The sequence below is a fragment of the Plecotus auritus genome (assembly GCF_963455305.1).
Source record: "Plecotus auritus genome assembly, chromosome: X".
In the NCBI taxonomy this organism is placed as follows: Eukaryota; Metazoa; Chordata; class Mammalia; order Chiroptera; family Vespertilionidae; genus Plecotus; species Plecotus auritus.
In genome coordinates this window covers 72,700,321-72,720,704 of record NC_137784.1, presented here as the reverse complement: position 1 = coordinate 72,720,704, position 20,384 = coordinate 72,700,321, and the positions used below count along the sequence as shown (strand labels likewise).

The 20,384-nt window shown below is 38.4% G+C and overlaps 1 protein-coding gene and 1 pseudogene across 2 annotated transcripts in view; one reads left to right on the top strand and one right to left on the bottom strand.

The window, feature by feature from the left end:
* Positions 1-20,384, bottom strand: part of DIAPH2 (diaphanous related formin 2) — a 1,007,470-nt gene that overhangs the window by 204,205 nt on the left and 782,881 nt on the right. The window contains exon 25 of the mRNA XM_080653027.1: positions 4,194-4,329. Within this exon, the coding sequence (XP_080509153.1) occupies positions 4,194-4,329 (136 nt within the window). The remainder of the gene's footprint in view (positions 1-4,193; positions 4,330-20,384) is intronic.
* LOC308239440 (cytoskeleton-associated protein 2-like) lies at positions 213-1,494 on the top strand (annotated as a pseudogene). The gene has a single exon. The product of its transcript is annotated as a cytoskeleton-associated protein 2-like (transcript).

Genomic DNA, 20,384 nt, shown 5'->3' with positions numbered 1-20,384 from the left:
AAACATCCATCAGCTGCCTCCTGCACACCTCCCACCGGGGATGTGCCCACAACCAAGGTACATGCCCTTGACCGGAATCGAACCTGGGACCCTCCAGTCCGCAGGCCGACGCTCTATCCACTGAGCCAAACCAATCAGGGCCCAAGCGTTTCACATTAAAACGATAATAAAAAGAAACAAGTAACCACAGGAAACTAAAGCAGGGTGCTAACATGCTCAAGAAACCTGTGCTTGTGGCCAAATTGTTCAATGTGAGTTTAATTCATTTAGAAAACCACAATAATACCCATAGTACCCTGGACTCCCTGAAACAAGGCATCAGTGGAACCTCTGCCAATGTTACAATTCGGAAAGGGTCTCATGAGAAAGAATTACTACAATTGAATAGTTTTCTCTAGCGTCAAAACCAGCTCTTCTCAGGAAGTAAAAAGAAATAAGACAATATCAAGAAGCGTCACATCTGAAATCACAGCCAGGCCTGCTTCATTTTCTAACACCAAACTGATAGAAAAGTCAAAATCCCAAGACCAGTGCGGACATACTATAGCAAAAGCAAGTATCGATAGTAGATGGGCTCATCCCAAAGAAACTGCAAAGAAAGAAAAGCTCATCTGAGTGAGTGGAGAGCCAGCAAAGGAAGAATGCTAAAAATCCTCCTAACTCAGTAGTTCCCCAGCCTGAACCAGAAATGAAAAATCATTTGTGTCCTTTGGACTACCACGTCAGAAGATGAACACAGACTACTTCCTCGAAAAGAAAACAAGACATTTTGTGAAGGCCTAAAGCTGGTTAATGAGCGATGCCCCAAAGAAGAAATATTGGACACACTGAATAAACTGATTAAAAATATTTCAGATGCCAAAAAGACTTGCTAAATATTGGGTATGCACATGTTGAAGCACTTACAAGTTCTATTGGAAATATTATCTCAATCTATGAGAAGGCCATTCTGGCAAGAGCTCAGCCTACTGAAGAAATGCAACATTCAACTGCAGATATTCTAACAATGAAGAGTCAAGAAAGGGTTAAATTTGGAGAAAATTTTGAGGAGACTTGTTCAACCGAAAAACAAATCTAGAGTCAGGAAAACCTGAAATGGAAAATAAACATCATAGAAAGGTGGTATCTCAAGCCTGCGAAAAAGAGCAAGATAACCAATGATGTTAAAACCCCAATGCAGAAACTAGGGAGAGCTGCTTAATTAAATAGAATGTGTCTATTACACCATACTTGCAAAATGTAAAAAAGAAAATGCAGTTGGATGAAACAAATTCTACATTTAAAGAGCTACAGTTTCTAACACCAGTTAGACATTTTCAACGTCTTCAAGACAAGACTTCTAAATTGCCAGATATGTTAAAGACCATTATCCTTGTGTGTGTTTACTGGAACAGTTAACAAGAGTTGGGAGATGAGACTGATGCACTTATATACGGCCCTAATGCAGCACTGTGCCAGATGTATTTGGAGACTGAAACAACAGAAGAGAAATAAAGCTATGATAAGAAAGAAGGTTTTTATTATTCCTGGGGTGTTTTGTTTGTTTGTTGTGGCTTCATATGTCTCTTAGGTTAGAAGTTGGCCAAGTACCTAAGTATTCATGGCAGTAAGCTTTTTTATTTTTTTAAACTAATGTTCACATAATAGCAGGTGTTGCCTTCTGTGTGTCAAAAAGCTAAATCTTACCTACATTGTCTATCTCAACAGATTAAAATTTTCTCTAGTAGGTAGGTAAATTTTGTCAACTAATTTACCATTTTCCTTGAATATAGTTAAATGGCATTCCAGTTTTGGTGGTTTATTTAGAAAATAATTAATACTTAAACTTGCTTTGGCATATAAAAACTTAACTGTTAAATCATGTCCCCTGAAACATGATGGTTACATATTGTAAACAGTTCTTTTCTTCACACATGAGTACCACCAATAAAATTGTTTATGTCTTTGAACTGATACTTAGGTGGCATATATCCTCTATCAACTCTATGTTTTCAAATAAGTACTTGGTCACTGTAAGAGATTAGATCATTTTAAAACTGTGTAATATGAATGTGGTTGAAAATAACATATACCATTTGCGTTCATATATTCCATTTGTATAACAGTACCTTCCATTGTCTTCTCATGTTCTAAAGAGTGGGATTATAATTCCTTTTTCAAATGTGACTAATATGTAAACAATAAATTGAAATATCTACAATAAAAAAGGCTATAAACTTCCAATGAAAGGCTTTCTTGTTGAAAAATATTTATAAGGACTAACACACATACTCGGTGTAAAATAATATTACAATAAATAAAAATAGTAGGTATTTGCAACACATGGTCCACAAATCAAGAACTTCATGGTGAAGTTTGCTATTTGATTGACCTGTAAATAGAGATAAGGTAACAACACACAAAGATAAATCCTATTTTAAAGTGTGTCTTTCATGTTCAGATCACTCAGCTAAGTATGTGCTTAAGAAGTTATATTCAAATTTTACTTGAAGAGGTAATTAACAAAATTTTGGTGAATAAGAATATATATTATAGGCACAATCACTATAGGTCCTTTATTTCTTTTTTTCTTTATAGATATGTTTTTAGGAAAATAGTGGAAAGTTGATAAATACTTGGGGAGGGGGCGGTGGTGTGGTGTGGGAACAAGATTATATTCTATGAAGATTGCTAAATGATGTTGATACTATATTTTACCTCAGCTGTCTACTTTTTTAGTTCTTTTTAAATTATGTTATATTTATTTCATGGTTAGAAAACATAAACTGTAGTCAATTCCTGAAAATTTTTATATATTCTAAAGTTGTGAAGGATAAGCTTAATGGGTATAGATATTATTTCAGATTAGCCATTTAGAGATATTACCACAGAATAATTGATACTGATTAATAATTATAATAAAATATACCATAATAATTACTAATGAACTTGGGCCATTGACTGCCTAGGTCCAGATTTTGGTTGTATCTCTTACTATCTTTGTGAACTTGAGCAAGCGACTTAACTTCACTGTGCCTAGTTTTCTCATCTTCAAATGAGGTAGTAGCACTTTCCTAACAGGATTTTATGAGGCTTAAATATGTTCACATATGTAAATCTCCCAGCAAAGTTCCTGGTACATAGCAAGCAACCCATGTTTATTTGTTTGTGGTTATTATTATTATTTGACAATGCATTTACAAGAGCAAAGATTCCCTAGCCAGACTGCTTGGATTCTAATCTTGGTGCTAATAATTTTTGTTTGTATGACCTTGGGCAAGTTCCTTAATTTCTATGAGCCTCAGTTTCCTCATCTGAAAAGTGAGATAATAATACCTACCTCACAGAGATGTTATGAGGATTAATTTACTTCAAACATGTGAAAGTCTTAGAACAGCACATAGCACATGCTCAACATTATACAGTGCTTACGATTTTGATTATCACTGTATTTAGAAATAGGGTGTCCATATTGTTTTGTATCTTGCTCTGATTTTGCTTTGTTTTTAAATTCTCTAACCCTCAGTGGCAAAGACTATGCTTTTTCATTCTTGTATTTTCAGGGGGAAGCTATCTGGTGCCATTCACTTTATTTACCTTCTCTTCTGTAGAAACAAAACAGAACAAAACAAAGCAAAACAAAACAAAACTACCTTTAATCTATGGTCATTCTTGCTAACCAACAAAACAGCTACATTATACTACGTGGATATACCAGCATTTTGTTCCTAGGCTCACAGCTGAGCAGGATGCTGCTCCCTAGTTTTTTCTGTTTATAATAGTGCTGTCAGTATCCATTATGACTTGAAATGTTCAAGCCCCCTAGGAAAAGTGTTAATTATTGCTGCTCTGTGTCAATAAAATGAAAATTGGAGCTATAAGGCTCATCTCCCCATACCAGTAAACTCTTCATCTTGCCCTCTTCTTCCCTCACCACTGCCTCATCCAGAACATAATTTGGCAAAAAAAGAAAATAATGAAGAGAAAAAGACTGTTTCAACAACATATTACCTTGAATTGGTTGCCAAAAATCCTGAGTGCTCAGTGTAGGGTGACAAGAAATGAAGATAATTTCATGAGAGAATTTAACACAAGTAACTAATAATATTGTGAATTTTTCTACCAAGAACACAATTCACTTTATGATCCAAAATTAATTAAGTGCTATTGTTTTGCACTTTACAGATCATTTAAAACATGGAAGTACTTCATACCTTTGTTTATATCAATGAGCTGTTTCTTCTTCTTCTGGCGTTCCAGCTTTTCTTGTTCAGCTTTCTCTTTTGCAAGCTTTGCCCTCCTAGTCTTCTCTTCCATTTCCTTTCTCTTGTTGTTTTCTTTTACTGCTTCCTGTACATTTTAAAAAAGTTAAAATCCTTTCATTACTTACATATATTGGAGAAGTTGTACAATTTTAAAATTACATATTCACACATGCACATGGGTGTCCAGAGATGGAAAAGTATTACAGTAGCTTCAAGCTACGTCCTATCTAATAAAAGAGTAATATGCAAATTGACCATCACACCACTACACTCACAAGCCACGCCCACCAGCCAATCAGGAGTGAGTATGCAAATTAACCCAAACAAGATGGCTGCAGCCATAGAGCGAACAGGAGTCTTGGGTTGCCCCGGTGATGGAGGAAGCCAAGCTTTCTGCACACCCAGGCCAGCCCAGGCCTCCACTCAAGGCAAAGTTTCAATTATCGAAAATAAACAAATCCCAACAAAAATGGTTGCGGCCACGGAGCAAGCAGGAGTCTTGGCTCTGCTCAAGGCTACAAAGTTTCAATTATAGAAGATAAATAAATCCCAGATACCAGGGCCTCCGCTTGGGTTGCCAGGGGACATGGCCAGCCTGCAAACCACCACAGGCCCCTCGCCCAGGCCGCCCCACACCCGAAGGGAACCCCTACCTTGATCCGGGACACCCTTCAGGGCAAACCAGCTGGCCCCCACCTGTGCACCAGGCCTCTATCCTATCTAATAAAAGAGTAATATGAAAATTGACCATCACTCCAACACACAAGATGGCTGTCCCCATGTGGACACAAGATGGCTGCCACAAGATGACCAGCAGGGGAGGGCAGTTGTGAGCAATCAGGCCAGCAGGGGAGGGCAGTTGTGGGTGATCAGGCCAGCAGGGGAGGGCAGTTGGGAGGGACCAGGCCTGCAAGGGAGGGCAATTGGGGGCAATCAAGCCTGCAGGGGAGGGCAGTTAGGGGTGACCAGGCCGGCAGAGGAGGGAAGTTGGGGGCGACCAGGCCTGCAGGAAGGGCATTTGGGGGGACCCAGGCCTGCAGGGGAGAGCAGTTGGGAGGAACCAGGCCTGCAGGGGAGGGCAGTTAGGGACAAACAGGGTGGCAGGGGAGCAGTTAGGCATCAATCAGGCTGGCAGGGGAGTGGTTAGAGGGTGATCAGGCTGGCAGGCAGAAGCAGTTAGGGGCAATCAGGAAGGCAGGCAGGCGAGCAATTGGGAGCCAGCAGTCCTGGATTGTGAGAGGAATGTCTGACTGCCCGTTTAGCCCCAATCCCGATAGGGCAGTCGGACATCCCTTGAGGGGTCCCAGATTGGAGAGGGTGCAGGCTGGGCTGAGGGACACACACCCCCGTGCACGAACTTTGTGCACCAGGCCTCTAGTATGTATATAAGCTACAAGAACCAACAACTGTAAGACATTGAATAAATTAGAAATAACTCAGGCTTTAATTAACATTACCTAGGGTGCCAGAAAATTCAGGACATGAATGCTTACAGATTTAATAATAAACATACTTTCTCTGTTGTTGAAATATAAAAGTTTTGATATACAAGAAAAGGTTTAATATGTAAATATGGTTTAGCAAGTATTTTACAACATTATTGTACCTTATGCTCTTAACTGCACAGTGGGGATTAAAAAAAAAAGTACCTCATAAGATTTTTGTGACAAAAAATGAGATACACTTAAAAAGTGCTTAGAACACTTAACCTATGATGATGACAGTGGTGGTGGTTGTGGTGGTAACAATTATATCTAATGGTACAAAGCATTAAATAATCAGCCATATTATCACAGGAAAGAAATACCTGCAAGTTTAATAGCTTTTTACATGCCAACATCTTTATAAATACTGCAACATATTTCACGCTATTGTCTATTTTATTTTAGATAGATTATTTATGGAACTCAGGTGAATCAGGACATTCCAGTAGATAGTATGGGATAAAGTTGAAGTGAACTGATCAGCTGGAATAACAATATTAACTTCCTTTGAGGTCGGAGAATTCACTAATACAGAGACATATGAACTGCACGTTTCTCCCATCAAGCTGTTCTGTTTCTTTTTCCCCATTATGATTGATTAAATATACTTCATAGTATGTACCAACTATTTCACAAAAACTATTTTGTTCCAGAAACCCTAAAGAAAAGGACTCAATAACAAGAACACATCTACAAGACTTTGCCTGGAGGTGTCTGTATCGAAATATTTCTCTTCATATTAGAAGGCACAATAGTTTTTAAAAGCCCTGAAACAAAACACTTTCAAAAAGATCTCCTGACTTGCAAGAATTATTGGTCCCTCTCCCTTCCACTGCCCCCATCAGGCTGGGACCTCTAGCATTAGGTTAAGAGCACAAAATGCTCTGGTTCCTGCAAACAGGCTCAAAGACTCCCACTGAAAAGAAGCTGGAATAACAGAAATATAATTTTAGAGCAGGGCTTCTCAACCTCAGCACTACTGTCATTTTGGTCTGGATTACTCTTTGTTGGAAGAGCCATCCTGTGCATTGTAACATGTTTACGGCACCCCTGACCTCTACTCACTAGATGCCAGTAGCAACCATCCCCAGTTGTGACAACCAAAAATGTCTCCAGAGATTCCCACATGTAATCCAGGTTGAGAACTACTAACCTAGGGGGTTTCATACAGATAACATATCCACAAAAAGTTACAAAGTGCCTGCTCTGCTGAACCAGCTTCTTCTCACAGATGTGGAACTGAGTTCCCAATGAGTTTCAGTACTTGCCTAAGCTCACACATTTCTGTAATTGCAGAGGTGAGAATAGAGCTCATGTCTCTTTATTCCTAGTTTAGTGTGTGTTTTATTCTTTGTGGATGAAAAGATAATGTGATATGATACCAAAAGCACAAGCAACCAAAGGAAAACATAAATAAGACTTCATCAAAACTAAAAATTTTCATCCATCAAAGGACACTGTCAAGAAAGTGAAGAGATAACCCACAGAATGGGAGAAAATATTTGCAAATCATTTTTCTGATGATAATATATAAAAACTCTTACAACTCAACAACAAGAAGACAAATAACCCAATTAAAAATGGCAAAGGATTTGAATAAATCTTTCTGGAAAGAAAATATACATATAGCCAACAAGTACATGAAAAGGTGTTTGAGGTAATTAATCACTAGGAAATGGCAAATCAAAATCACAATGAGGTACTACTTCACACCCACTAGGACAACTGAAATAATAATATAATAGCAAGTGAGGATGTGTAGAAATGTGTAAATGTAAAATAGCGAGTCATTTTGGAAAACAGTTGCTTAAAATGTTAAACAAAAAGTTATAATCTATCCCAGCAATTTCACTCCTAGATAAAGACCTAAGGGGATAAAACAAAACCAAAACACATAATCATACCAAAACTTGTACAAGAACGTTCATGGCAGCATTATTCCTAATAGCCAATAAGTGGAAACAACCCAAGGGTCCATCAACTAATAAATGGATAAAGAAGATGTGTTAAATAGCCATACAATGAAATATTATCTATATACATAAAAGGCTAATATGCAAATTGTCGCTCAGGAGTTTGACCAGGAGAACGGGAGTTCAATTGCTCGCTATGACATGCACTGACCACCAGGGGGCGTCACAGAGCGAAGCAAGGCCCCTGCTGGCAGCCAGCAGCCAGGGAAGGAAGGCTCTGGCCTGCAGCCTGAAGGCCCTGATTGGCCCTGATGGCCCCAAACAGCCCTGACTGTTGGCCAGGCCTAGGGACCCTACCTGTGCACGTATTTTGTGCACCGGGCCTCTAGTTCAATCATAAAAAGAATGAAGTGCTGACACATGCTGCAACATAGATGAACCTTAAAATATTATGCTAAGTGAAAGAAGTCAGACACAAAAGGCCACATGTGGCATGATTCTATTTATAAGTACTATCCAGAACAGTTAAACCCATAAAAACAGAAATTAGATTAGTGGTTGCCAGGGGCTGGGAGAGGGGAAAATGTGGAGTAACTACTACTGAATATGGGTTCTTTTGGGCTAATGAAAATGTTCTGGAACTAGACAGTGGTGTTGGTTGCACAACCTTGTGAATATAATAAAAACTGCTGAATTATATACTTCAAAATGGTGCATTTTATATGTAAATTAGATCTCAATAAAATTTTACAAAATTGATATTTGAGAAAGATAGGATTGAAATAAAAATGTGAATTAGTAAAAAAAAAAGACAATGTGAAAAGGCAATGTATATTCAGGCTGATACTAGTAAGTTATGCGACCTTTGGTAAGTAACATAACTGGCAAGTAATAGCGGAGCAGAGGAAGGTTAATGCTTGTGTATACTTTATTATTGGTCAAATCTCTGATCTGGTATATAGTCACCAATATCTAGGTGGACTCTTCTATTATTAATTGAATGAGCTGTTTAACTGCTGAGTGCTGTTATTTATTATGAAGCTAAAAAAAAAAAAAAAAACACCTGGTAACTTCCATTTGTATTCCTTCCTTGTTCTGATAATAACAGCTACTTTTTCATGACACTATTATGGTTCCAGGTGTTTTAAATAAATATTTTCTAGTCTATATAGAAAATCTGCAAATATTGCCCTAACCGGTTTGGCTCAGTGGATAGAGCGTCAGCCTGCAGACTGAAGGGTCCCAGGTTCGATTCTGGTCAAGGGCATGTACCTTGGTTGCGGGCATAACCCCAGTAGGGAGTGTGCAAGAGGCAGCTGAATCAATGTTTCTCTCTCATCGATGTTTCTAACTCTCTATCCCTCTCCTTTCCTCTCTGTAAAAAATCAATAAAATATATTTAAAAAAAAAAAAAAAGAAAATCTGCAAATATCTATTATTTTTTTTTCTTCAAATTTTTTATTAAGGTATTATATGTGTACATATCTTACCATTGCCCCCCCCCACCCCACTCCCATACCTGCCCTCACCCCCCAATGTTTTGCATCCGTTGGTTACTCTTATATGCATGCATACAAGTCCTTCAGTTGATCTCTTATTTCCCCCACCTCTCCCTAACCTTACCGCTGTAATTAGACACTCTGTTTGATGCTTTACTGCCTCTGTAACTATCTTTTGGTTCATCAGTTTATAATGTTTTTCATTATCCCTAAATGAGTGAGATCATGTGGTATTTTTCTTTCATTGACTGGCTTATTTCACTTAGCATAATGTTCTCTAATTCCATCCAGGTGTCTACAAATGGTAGTAATTCCTTCTTTTTTATGGCAGCATAGTATTCCATTGTGTAGATGTACCATAGTTTTCTGATCCAGTCATCTGCTGACGGGCACCTAGGCTGTTTCCAAATATTAGGTATTGTAAATTGTGCTGCTATGAACATAGGGGTGCATATATCCTTTCTGATTGGTGTTTCTGGTTTCTTAGGATATATTCCTAGGAGTGGGATTACTGGGTCAAATGGGAGTTCCATTTTCAGTTTTTGAGGAAACTCCATACTGTTCTCCATAGTGGCTGCACCAGTCTGCATTCGCACCAGCAGTGCACGAGGGTTCCTTTTTCTCCGCATCCTCGCCAACACTTGTCGTTTGTTGATTTGTTGATGATAGCCATTCTGACAGGTGTGAGATGGTATCGCATTGTCGTTTTGATTTGCATCTCTCGGATAATAAGTGACTTTGAGCATGTTTTCATGTGTCTCTTGGCCTTCCTTCTGTCTTCTTTCGAAAAGATTCTATTTAGGTCCGTTGCCCATTTTTTTATTGGATCATTTATCTTCCTTTTATTAAGTTGTATAAGCTGCCTGTAGATGTTGGAAATTAAACCTTTATCAATGATACCATTTGCAAATATGTTCTCCCATACAGTGGGGTTTCTTGTTGTTTTGTTGATGGTTTCTTTTGATGTGCAAAAGCTTTTTATTTTGATGTAGTCCCATTTGTTTATTTTCTCTTTGGCTTCCATTGCCCTAGGGGCAGTATCACTGAAAAAGTTCTTTTGGCATATGTTTGAGATTTTGCTGCCTGAGGATTCCTCTAGTATTTTTATGGTTTCCCGTCTTATATTTAAGTCCTGTATCCATTTTGAGTTTATTTTTGTGTATGGTGTAAGTTGGTGATCTAGTTTCATTTTTTTGCATGTATCTGTCCAATTTTCCCAACACCATTTATTGAAGAGACTGTCTTGACTCCATTGTATGCTCATGCCTCCTTTGTCAAATATTAATTGCGCATATTGGTTTGGGTCGATATCTGGATTCTCTATTCTATTCCATTGATCTATATGTCTGTTCTTGTGCCAGTACCAGGCTGTTTTGAGGACAGTGGCTTTGTAATACAGCTTTAAATCTGGTATTGAGATCCCTCCTACTTTACTCTTCTTTCTCAGGATTGCTGTGGCTATTCGGGGTCTTTTTTTATTCCAGATGAATTTTTGGAGAGTTCTTTCTAGGTCTGTGAAATATGCTGTTGGTATTTTAATGGGGAGTGCATTGAATCTATAGATTGCTTTGGGTAGTATGGACATTTTGATGATGTTGATTCTACCAATCCATGAACATGGTATGTTCTTCCATCTGTTTACATCTTCCTCTATCTCTTTTTTCAGTGTCCTGTAGTTTTCCGCATATAGGTCTTTTACCTCCTTGGTTAGGTTTATTCCTAAGTATCTTAATTTTTTTGGTGCGATGGAAAATGGGATTGCTTTTTTAGTCTCTCTTTCTGTAAGTTCACTGTTGGTGTATAGAAATGCCATAGATTTCTTGGCGTTAATTTTGTATCCTGCTACCTTGCCGAATTCATTTATTAAGTCTGTTAGTTTTTTGATAGAGTCTTTCGGGTTTTTTATGTACAATATCATGTCATCTGCAAATAAGGACAGCTTTACTTCTTCTTTTCCAATTTGGATGCCTTTTATTTCTTCTTCTTGTCTAATTGCAATGGCTAGTACTTCCAGTACTATGTCAAACAGGAGTGGTGAGAGTGGGCATCCTTGTCTTGTTCCTGTTCTTAGGGGAAATGGTTTTAGTTTTTGCCCATTGAGTATGATGTTGGTTGTGGGTTTGTCATATAAGGCTTTTATTATGTTGAGGTGTGATCCTTCTATTCCCACCTTGTTGAGAGTTTTTATCAAGAAAGGGTGTTGGATTTTGTCAAATGCTTTTTCTGCATCAATTGATATGACTATGTGATTTTTATCTTTCAATTTGTTTATGTGATGTATCACATTTATTGATTTTCGGATATTGAACCATCCTTGCATTCCTGGGATAAACCCTACTTGGTCATGGTGTATGATCTTTCTGATGTACTGCTGGATCCGATTTGCTAGAATTTTGTTGAGGATTTGGCCTCTACATTCATGAGGGATATTGGCCTGTAATTCTCTTTCATTGTGTTGTCTTTATCTGGTTTTGGTATTAGGGTGATGCTGGCTTCATAGAAGGAGCTTGGAAGTGTTCCTTCCTCTTGAATTTTTTGGAATAGTCTGAGGTGGATAGGTTTTAGTTCTTCCTTGAATGTTTGGTAAAACTCTCCTGTGAAGCCGTCTGGCCCCGGGCTTTTGTTTGCCGGAAGCTCTTTGATGACTGCTTCAATTTCTTCCATAGTTACTGGCATATTGAGCTGTTTAGATTCTTCCTGATTGAGTTTTGGAAGGTTATATTTTTCTAGGAATATGTCCATTTCCTCCAGGTTGTCCAGTTTGTTGGAATAGAGTTGTTCGTAGTATTTTTTAACAATCCTTTGTATTTCGGCGGGATCTGTTGTTATTTCACCTCTTTCATTTCTGATCTTGTTTATTTGGGTCCTCTCTCTTTGCTTCTTGGTGAGCCTGGCTAGAGGTTCATCAATCTTGTTTATCCTTTCAAAGAACCAGCTCTTGGTTTTGTTGATCTTTTGTATTGTTTCTTTGGTCTCTATGTCGTTTATCTGTGCTCTGATCTTTATTATTTCCTTCCTTCTGCTTACACTGGGCTTTTCTTGTTGCTCTTTTTCTAACTCTTTGAGTTGTTGGGTTAGGTAATTTATTACCCCTGTTTCTTGTTTTTTTGCAGTAGGCTTGCAGAGCTATGAACTTCCCTCTCAAGACTGCTTCAGCTGTGTCCCATAGATTTTGGATTGTAGTGTTTTCATTGTCATTTGTTGCCATGATGTTTTTTATTTCTTCTTTGATCTCTCTGGTAACCCAGTCATGGTTTAATAGCATGCTGTTTAGTCTCCATGTGTTTGATTTCTTTTGGTTGTTTTTATTGTAGTTGATTTCCAGTTTTATGCCACTGTGGTCTGAGAAGATGCTTGATATGATTTCTATCTTCTTGAATTTGAAGAGACTTTGCCTATGTCCCAACATATGGTCTATCTTTGAAAATGACCCATGTGCACTTGAGAAGAATGTATATTCTGTGGCTTTGGGGTGAAATGTTCTGAAGATGTCAATTAATTCCATCTGGTCTAGTGAGTCATTTAGGATTGATGTTTCTTTGCTGATTTTTTGTTTAGAGGATTTGTCCAATGGTGATAGTGGGGTATTAAAGTCTCCTACTATGATTGTATTGCTGTCAATCTCTCCCTTGATATCCTCCAGGAGTTTTTTTATGTATTTGGGTGCTCCTGTATTGGGTGCATATATGTTTACCAGAGTTATTTCTTCTTGTTGGATTGCTCCCTTTAGTATTATGAAGTGGCCTTCCTTATCTCTTGTTATGTCCTTCAGTTTGAGATCTAATTTGTCAGATATAAGTATTGCTACCCCAGCTTTTTTTTCAGTTCCATTTGCCTGGAAAACCTTTTTCCATCCCTTCACCCTCAGTCTGTGTGCGTCTTTTTTTCTGAGGTGGGTTTCTTGTAGACAGCAGATATATGGGTCATGTTTTCTTATCCAATCCATTACCCTATGTCTTTTGATTGGGGCATTTAATCCGTTTACATTTAAAGTTATTATTGATAGGTACTTATTTGTCGCCATTCCTATTCTTTACACCTGTGTTCCTTCTTCGCTTCCTATTTCTTCTTTTTTTTTTTTTTTTTTTTTACAGCAGACCCTTTAGCATTTCTTGCATTGCTGGTTTGGTGGTAGTAAATTCCCTTAGTCCTTTTTTGTCTGTGAAGCTCCTGATTTCACCTTCAATTTTGATTGACAGCCTTGCTGGGTCCAGTATTCTTGGATTCAGACCCTTCCTTTGCATGACTTTGTATATTTCATTCCATTCCCTTCTGGCCTGATGAGTTTCTGTTGAGAAATCAGTTGCTAGTCTGATGGGGGTTCCTTTGTATGTAACTTTCTGTCTTTCTCTGGCCGCTTTTAAGATTCTTACTTTGTCGTTGGTGTTTGCCAATTTAATTATAATGTGCCTTGGCGTCGGTCTTTTGGGGTTCATTTTACTTGGGACTCTGTGAGCTTCTTGGATTTGTGTGGGTTTTTTCTTCTCTATATCAGGGAAATTTTCTGTCATTATTTCTTCAAATAGGTTTTCTATTCCTTGCTCAGCTTCCTTTCCTTCTGGAACCCCTATTATGCGGATGTTGTTTTGTTTCGTGTTGTCCCAAAGTTCCCTTAGGCTCTCCTCCTGCCTTTTAATTTTTTTTTCTAGAAGTTGCTCTACTTGGGTATTTTTTCCCATCTTGTGTTCTAGCTCACTGATGCGGTCCTCTGCTTCTTCTAGTTTACTCTTGATGCTTTCTATTGAGTTCTTTACAGCAGCGATGTCATTTTTCATGTCTTCTTGGTTCTTCTTCATTTCCTCTTGGTTCTTGCTCATATTGTCGAATTTGTCTTCCATTCTTTTCAGCCACCTTATGACCATTTCTCTGAATTCTTTTTCTGGAAGGTTGCTTGCTTCCATTTCGTTTACTTCCTTTTCTGGTGATGCCTGCTTTTCTTTCATATGCGGGCTGTGTCTTTGTCTCCCCATGGTCTCTCTTCTCTGGGTGTCTGGTTATGTAGTTCTCTCTCTCCTGCGTCGATTTAAAGGCACAAAATACAGCACTACCAGGTACAACACACAAGGCACTGAACAGAAATGTATTCACGATATTCACAACCTCCAATAAAGGTGACCACCAGAGAAAGGCAAATCAGGGGATAGTAGAGAAAGAAGAAGAGGAAAAAGAAAGAAAGAAGAAAAAAAGGGGGTGTCAAAATGAAATTGGGAAAAGGGAAAAAAAGAAGAAAAAAAAGTAAGAGAGACAAGAAAGAGACTAAGAGAGAAAGGGAAACAGACTATATATATTGGGGATAAAACTCCAATAGAACAATCACTTATCCCAGCAAATGCCAGCAACAAGTACCTGGGGATTAATACAAACTATAACACCAACTAATATTGAGTGAGGCAAGGGAAAACAGAAGCACTAAACAAACAAAAAAATAAACAAAGGAAGAATAAGCAAAACAATCTCACAAAAAAGCATAAAAATTCGATATAATCTACATTCAAACGAACAACAACAAAAGGACAGAGAGAAGAACATTTTTTTTGGATAGTTAAGACAGCGAAGAGAGAGGTGTGTATGGACTTGGAGCAGGGGATTGGAGATTAGATATATAAGTAGGGTGAAATTTTAAAAGGGGGTAAACAGAAAGAATAGGGAAAATCTAAAGCAGGAAAGGGGTAAGATAAACAGGACACTGAAAAGGGAAAAGTGAGGAAGAGAGTGATGGTATAAAGGTAGATTTGAGATAGAGTAAAATGATGCTAAAGGAAAGATAAAAATAGAATGTAGAACATTAATCCCAAAACAAAATGAAGAGAAAATAAAATGACACTTAAAAAAAAAAAAAAAAGATAAAATAGCAGTAGCAATAATACGGATTGAAAATAAAAATGTAATAATTAAAAAGGTAAAATCAAGTGAGGAAAAAAATTAGTTTCTTGAGTAAAAGATGCAAAAAATGAAAATAAAAAAATAAAAAATAAAAAATAAAAATAAAATGTGGAGTAGTGAAGGTGAAGGTCATTCACTTCCTCTGTTGTTCTGTTTGGCACGCCTGTTTCTCAGTCCGGACAGTATTGCAGTTCCCTGCGTTCCATTGCTCTTCAGTGATGTAAGCCAGTCCTGATTTTAAGCAGGCGGTGTGTCTTAATTCGTATTCCTTTATTTTTGATTACACAAGAGTCAATTTGTGATTCAGCCCCTGGGTGGCAGTGTTTCTGGATTGACTTCCGGGTTTATCTATGGCCTCTCTAGGGAGTGTTAGAGCCTTCTTTCCCTGTGGCACTCACTACCGGTTTGTGGGAGTGGGCTGCCTCAGAGCTGGCTCTCGGATGGTCACTCCCCGCTCCGATCCCCAGGTTCCAGAAAAACAACTTTCCCCTGCAGTCTCCCAGGGTGTCCCCAACTGGGTGAACCTATGAATTTGGCTTAGTAATCAGAAGCAAGAATTTCAAGAGGAAAAAGCCCAAGTGTGCGCACTCCGTGGCTACGCGTAAGTCTAGCACACCCCTGAAATTCTTAGGGTGTCCCTGCACTTCAGATCAAAATGGGCTGCTTTTTAGAGAGCCCTTCTGTTAGCAGCTCTGAGGACCCCCTTCCACATTCACAGATCATGCCAGCCCCAGTAGCCACCGATTTTTCTAGGCACAGACTTCCCTGGTCCTCCAGCTCCAGCAAAACGCGCGTTCCTCTCTTGCGCTGGGACCAGAGACCTCACCTTATCCCAGGCGAAATCTGACCTTTCCGTGGTGGAGTGTAGAGCTCCTCTGAACCCGTGTGTTTGCGCCAATTGGGGAGCGTTGTTCTGGGGCTCGCAGCTGTTCCGTGGGTGCCGCAGTTGTGGATTCTCAGGCTTCCGATAAGCTCCACTTTCCGGTTCCAGATGGCGGCGACTCCGCGTCCAAGCCCGCAGCTCCGGGAGGGGACCCAGCCGTAGTGGGAGCTGCCAGGTCAGGGGAACCCCGTCTAGCAGTCTCCCACCTTCTTCTGGAGTTCAGCTGTCCCCCAACTTGCCAACAAACACTCCTAGTGCGACCCTCAGCTGTTCTTTCTTTCTGCTCCGGGACAAGGCTCGGAACACGTCTGTCTATTCCGCCGCCATTTTTCTCCCCCCTCTCAATTTCCAAATATCTATTATTAGCTCTCATTTTACAGATGATGAAACTTAGGTTCAGGTAGGTTAAGTGAGATGCCCAAGGCTACCCAGTTACTTAAGTACCAGAACCACATGTGTTCACTTACACTACCATGATGCCTTCCAAGCAGAGTTGCCAAACAAAATACAGGACACTCAGTTAAATTTTACTTTCAGGTAAACTATGAATTATCTTTTTAGTCTAAGTCAGGGGTGGGCAAACTTTTTGACTCGAGGGCCACAATGGGTTCTTAAACTGGACCGGAGGGCTGGAACAAAAGCATGGATGGAGTGTTTGTGTGAACTAATATAAATTCAAAGTAAAGGAGCAGAGGGGAGAGCAAGAGAACCGGATAGAATAGCCGGATCCGGCCCGCGGGCCATAGTTTGCCCAAGGCTGGTCTAAGTATATCCCATACTATACTTAAGCTATACTTACAAAATTCATATAATATTTGGGACTCATTGGTAGGAAAATTATTCATTATGCATATACTATTTGGGATATACTTATATTAAAACAATCATGTAATATTTGGGACATCTTGGTACTGAAAATATTCAGGGTTTATCTGAAATTCAAATTTAAATGGGCATCTATTTTTATTTGATAACTCTGGAAATTCTATTCCCAACATGCTGTTGATTTTTTTATAGGTATCCTTTCACAGACTAAGATCCTCTAATGAAAACAGTAGAATCATTACAAAAATACAAAAGCCCAATTCTAAGCCATATTTTGAGAACAGAAGTACTGATGTAGATTACTAATAGGCATTCCAAGGTTTATGGACTTGAATCATACTATTTCTGTAGCATTCTCCATATACTCCTTTCCTTTTTATTTCTTGAAAATAGAGTAAAACTAAAAAAATTGTTTCTATCTAAATTGATACAATTGGGGTAGAAGGAAATAAGTTAACATCAAAAGACTCACTAATGAAGAAATCTGGCAGATGTGAATAGATTAAATTTCTATATAAAATGGAGGCTTGCAACTGGCACTATGAAAACAACATAAATATATAGTCAACAATGAAACAGACCAAGTAATAGGTCCTTTAGTTTACATCTTAAATGTTTCAGAAATAGATTGAACTACAAAACAAGCACATGCTTTAAAATGGCCTGCGTGATCCTAAAGAGACCAAAACAGCAGAGGAAAATAATTTCTGTGGTTTGGCAGTAATGAAAACATCTACAAAGACATATATTTTTTCAAGCCACACAGACTGTGACGTGTAATTCTGGTCCTGATGTCACCAGTTCTGTCTTCATGAAGCGGCCTCATGCTGAAAAGAAGACCCTATTCCTCTTGATGTTTTTACACTTTAGCTCTGACTTTAAAAACTTAGGGGTGGGAAACACAGGCCTGTTTAATTTTCTCACTTTAAGAAAAAATATTAAAAGAGAAAGGCAAATCTTAACAACTATGGTTCCATATCATCAATCTTAACTAGAGTGAAAGATAACACATTTCAAAACCTGGTTTAACATTTAAAAAAAATGTGAAATCTGATGGGGAGAGAACTTTTTTGAGGGATGAGATAGTTTCTTTTCATCCTCATTCCTATTAACAGAACACAAATAATTAAGAGAATAAAAGCAACAGGAGCAAATTTAAGCCCTGGTTAAAAAACACACACAACACAACACCTTAAGTAATTGGCTGTGATTTAACAACACTTTATATTTGCTGAGACTCACTAAACATACATTTATTTATTTATTTATTTTAAATTTCAGAGAGAAAAGGAAAGGGAGAGAGAGATATAAACATCAATGATGAGAGAGAACCATTGATCTGCTGCCTCCTGCAAGCCCCCAACTGGGGATCGAGCCCGCAATCCGGACATGTGCCCTTGACCCTACCTGGGACCCTTCAGTCCACAGGCCCACACTCTATCCACTGAGCCAAACCAGCTAGGATGCTCATAAACATTTTAAAACACTAACTTATGAGTACTATCATCTTCAAGTAAGCATTAATCATTATTTCTTAGGGCTGGGAATGCCAACTGATTAGATTCTGTCAATGTATAAGGACTGTGTTCTGTTAAAAGGATGCTAATTGAGAAAGTGTTTTGGTAGTAACCTCAAATAAGAAATATTCACAGAAAAAAGCCTCAGTTTTACTGGCATATCTATTTTTCAAGAGCCAGTAAGAAGTACAAAAGGAGCAAAGTATAACAGATGTCTCTAGGATTTATTGTGAAATATATAATTTTACATCTCTCACTGAAGTCTCCTTTGCCTCACTAAAAATATGAATAAATTAAAATCTTATTTCCCCTGCTGTACAAAATTAACAAATGAGAACTATGGACTAAAAATGCCATATGCAAAAAAAAAGCACCTATGTAAATTCTAGGACCTCTCATTTATTAAAATTAAACTTTAAGAAATGGATGGAACTGTTTCAGAAAATTCCAAGAGGCTCAGATGCCAGCCTCATTCATGGCAGGTCTACGTGAAGGAAACATCTTCCAATCTTCACAAGATATATGAAAACAAAAACCACCACCATCAAAACCATTCCTTCCTTCCATCGTCTCCAATGGCTTACTATCCAGTGCTGACTACAGAAGCATGCGGCAAGCACTGTGATCTCACTGAAAGCCAAAGGTACTTTTGAGGCATGGAGAAATGGAGAAATGAGTAAGGAAACTGAATCTTGGACCCAAGTAAACCTGGTTTCAAATCCAAGCGCCTCTCATTTATCCAGAAAGCTGTGTGACCTTGAACAAGTTAGTTACTTTATCACTTTGAGCTTTGGCTTCCACATGTGCAGAGTGGAGATACTCAAGTCACTTGGTTGCTAAATAGATTAAGGGAAACTGTGTTTATGTAAAACACTGAAGACAATGCCTGGTACAGAAGAAATGCCCACTACACGGTGGCGCTGATTATCATGTGTAGGAGAAACATCTGAAAGTTTGAACAGCAAGAATTTGGTCATTAAACACAAATGACCGCGTGTTTTCAATGGTATACTCTGCACAAGCCCCACCCTCTTGTTTGGAAGTCGGAAGGATGTGATCTATGACTAGAAATGTAGCATCTTGACACAGTCTACCCTCATAAGAGACTAAAAATGTATTTTCTTTTCTTTGGGGTTTTGGATCATCCTGGGAACCTGTGTGAATATACTTGAAAAGACTTGCGATTCATTGTAGTATCGGAAGCTGTATGAGAGTAGATCACATAACCTTAAAAGAATGTAAATTGGAATGTCCTAGGGAACAAATTGATAATTCTGGTGCCAGAGGCACAGGGAGAGCACTGCTGAGCGTTCCTTCATCCATCAGGGATGTTAGAAGGATTCGCAAATGATATTGAGTCAAATCATTTGGCAACAATATAAAGAAACCTGGTATATATTACATTGAAAATCTTTTTATACACTAAACATGTGTCATTGAGATATTATTTTTCATGAAAGCTCAATAAAACAGGTGAAATTCTCTCCACATCTTTTATCTTGAACTGTCCTAGCACCCGACTTTCTCTTAGCTTTAATCAAACTGGGCTTTAGAGTTGTTGTGTTTTTTTTACCTCTTTTGTTTTATGCTAACCACTTCAGAATTCTAAAATGTTTCTTTTAATCACTTCTTTTGAAAATAACATAGAACACCAAATTTAACTGAAAGAACTGCCGACCTGGCTACGGTAAGTCTCTATCTTTCCTAGATAAGTATGATGATTCTATAGCTGCATTTTTTTATGCATCCTATTGAGAAGACATTTAAAAATTCCTGACCTATACTTTTATGCTCAGAATAAAAACAATGATGAGAAAGAGGCCTATTTATTTTGTTCCTCTAAGTCAGGGCCCATAATCCTAACCTTCTAAGTAGAACAGCGCACCCTTGTGAACACAGGATGACCTTTAGGGGCTGAGAGATACCATTTAAATCCTGGCTGTCTAGTGACAATCATACTTTATCCCCTTGGGCAATTTACTTAACTGAGCCAAGCCTCCTTTCCTATCTATGAAATACCTGGACTTCAGAGTGTTGTTTTGCAATTTAATGAGAAGTTGCACATAAAGCCATTAAGCACAGTGCCTGGTACTGAGTTCAATGAATGGTGGTGGATTATCATTATCATATTATTCC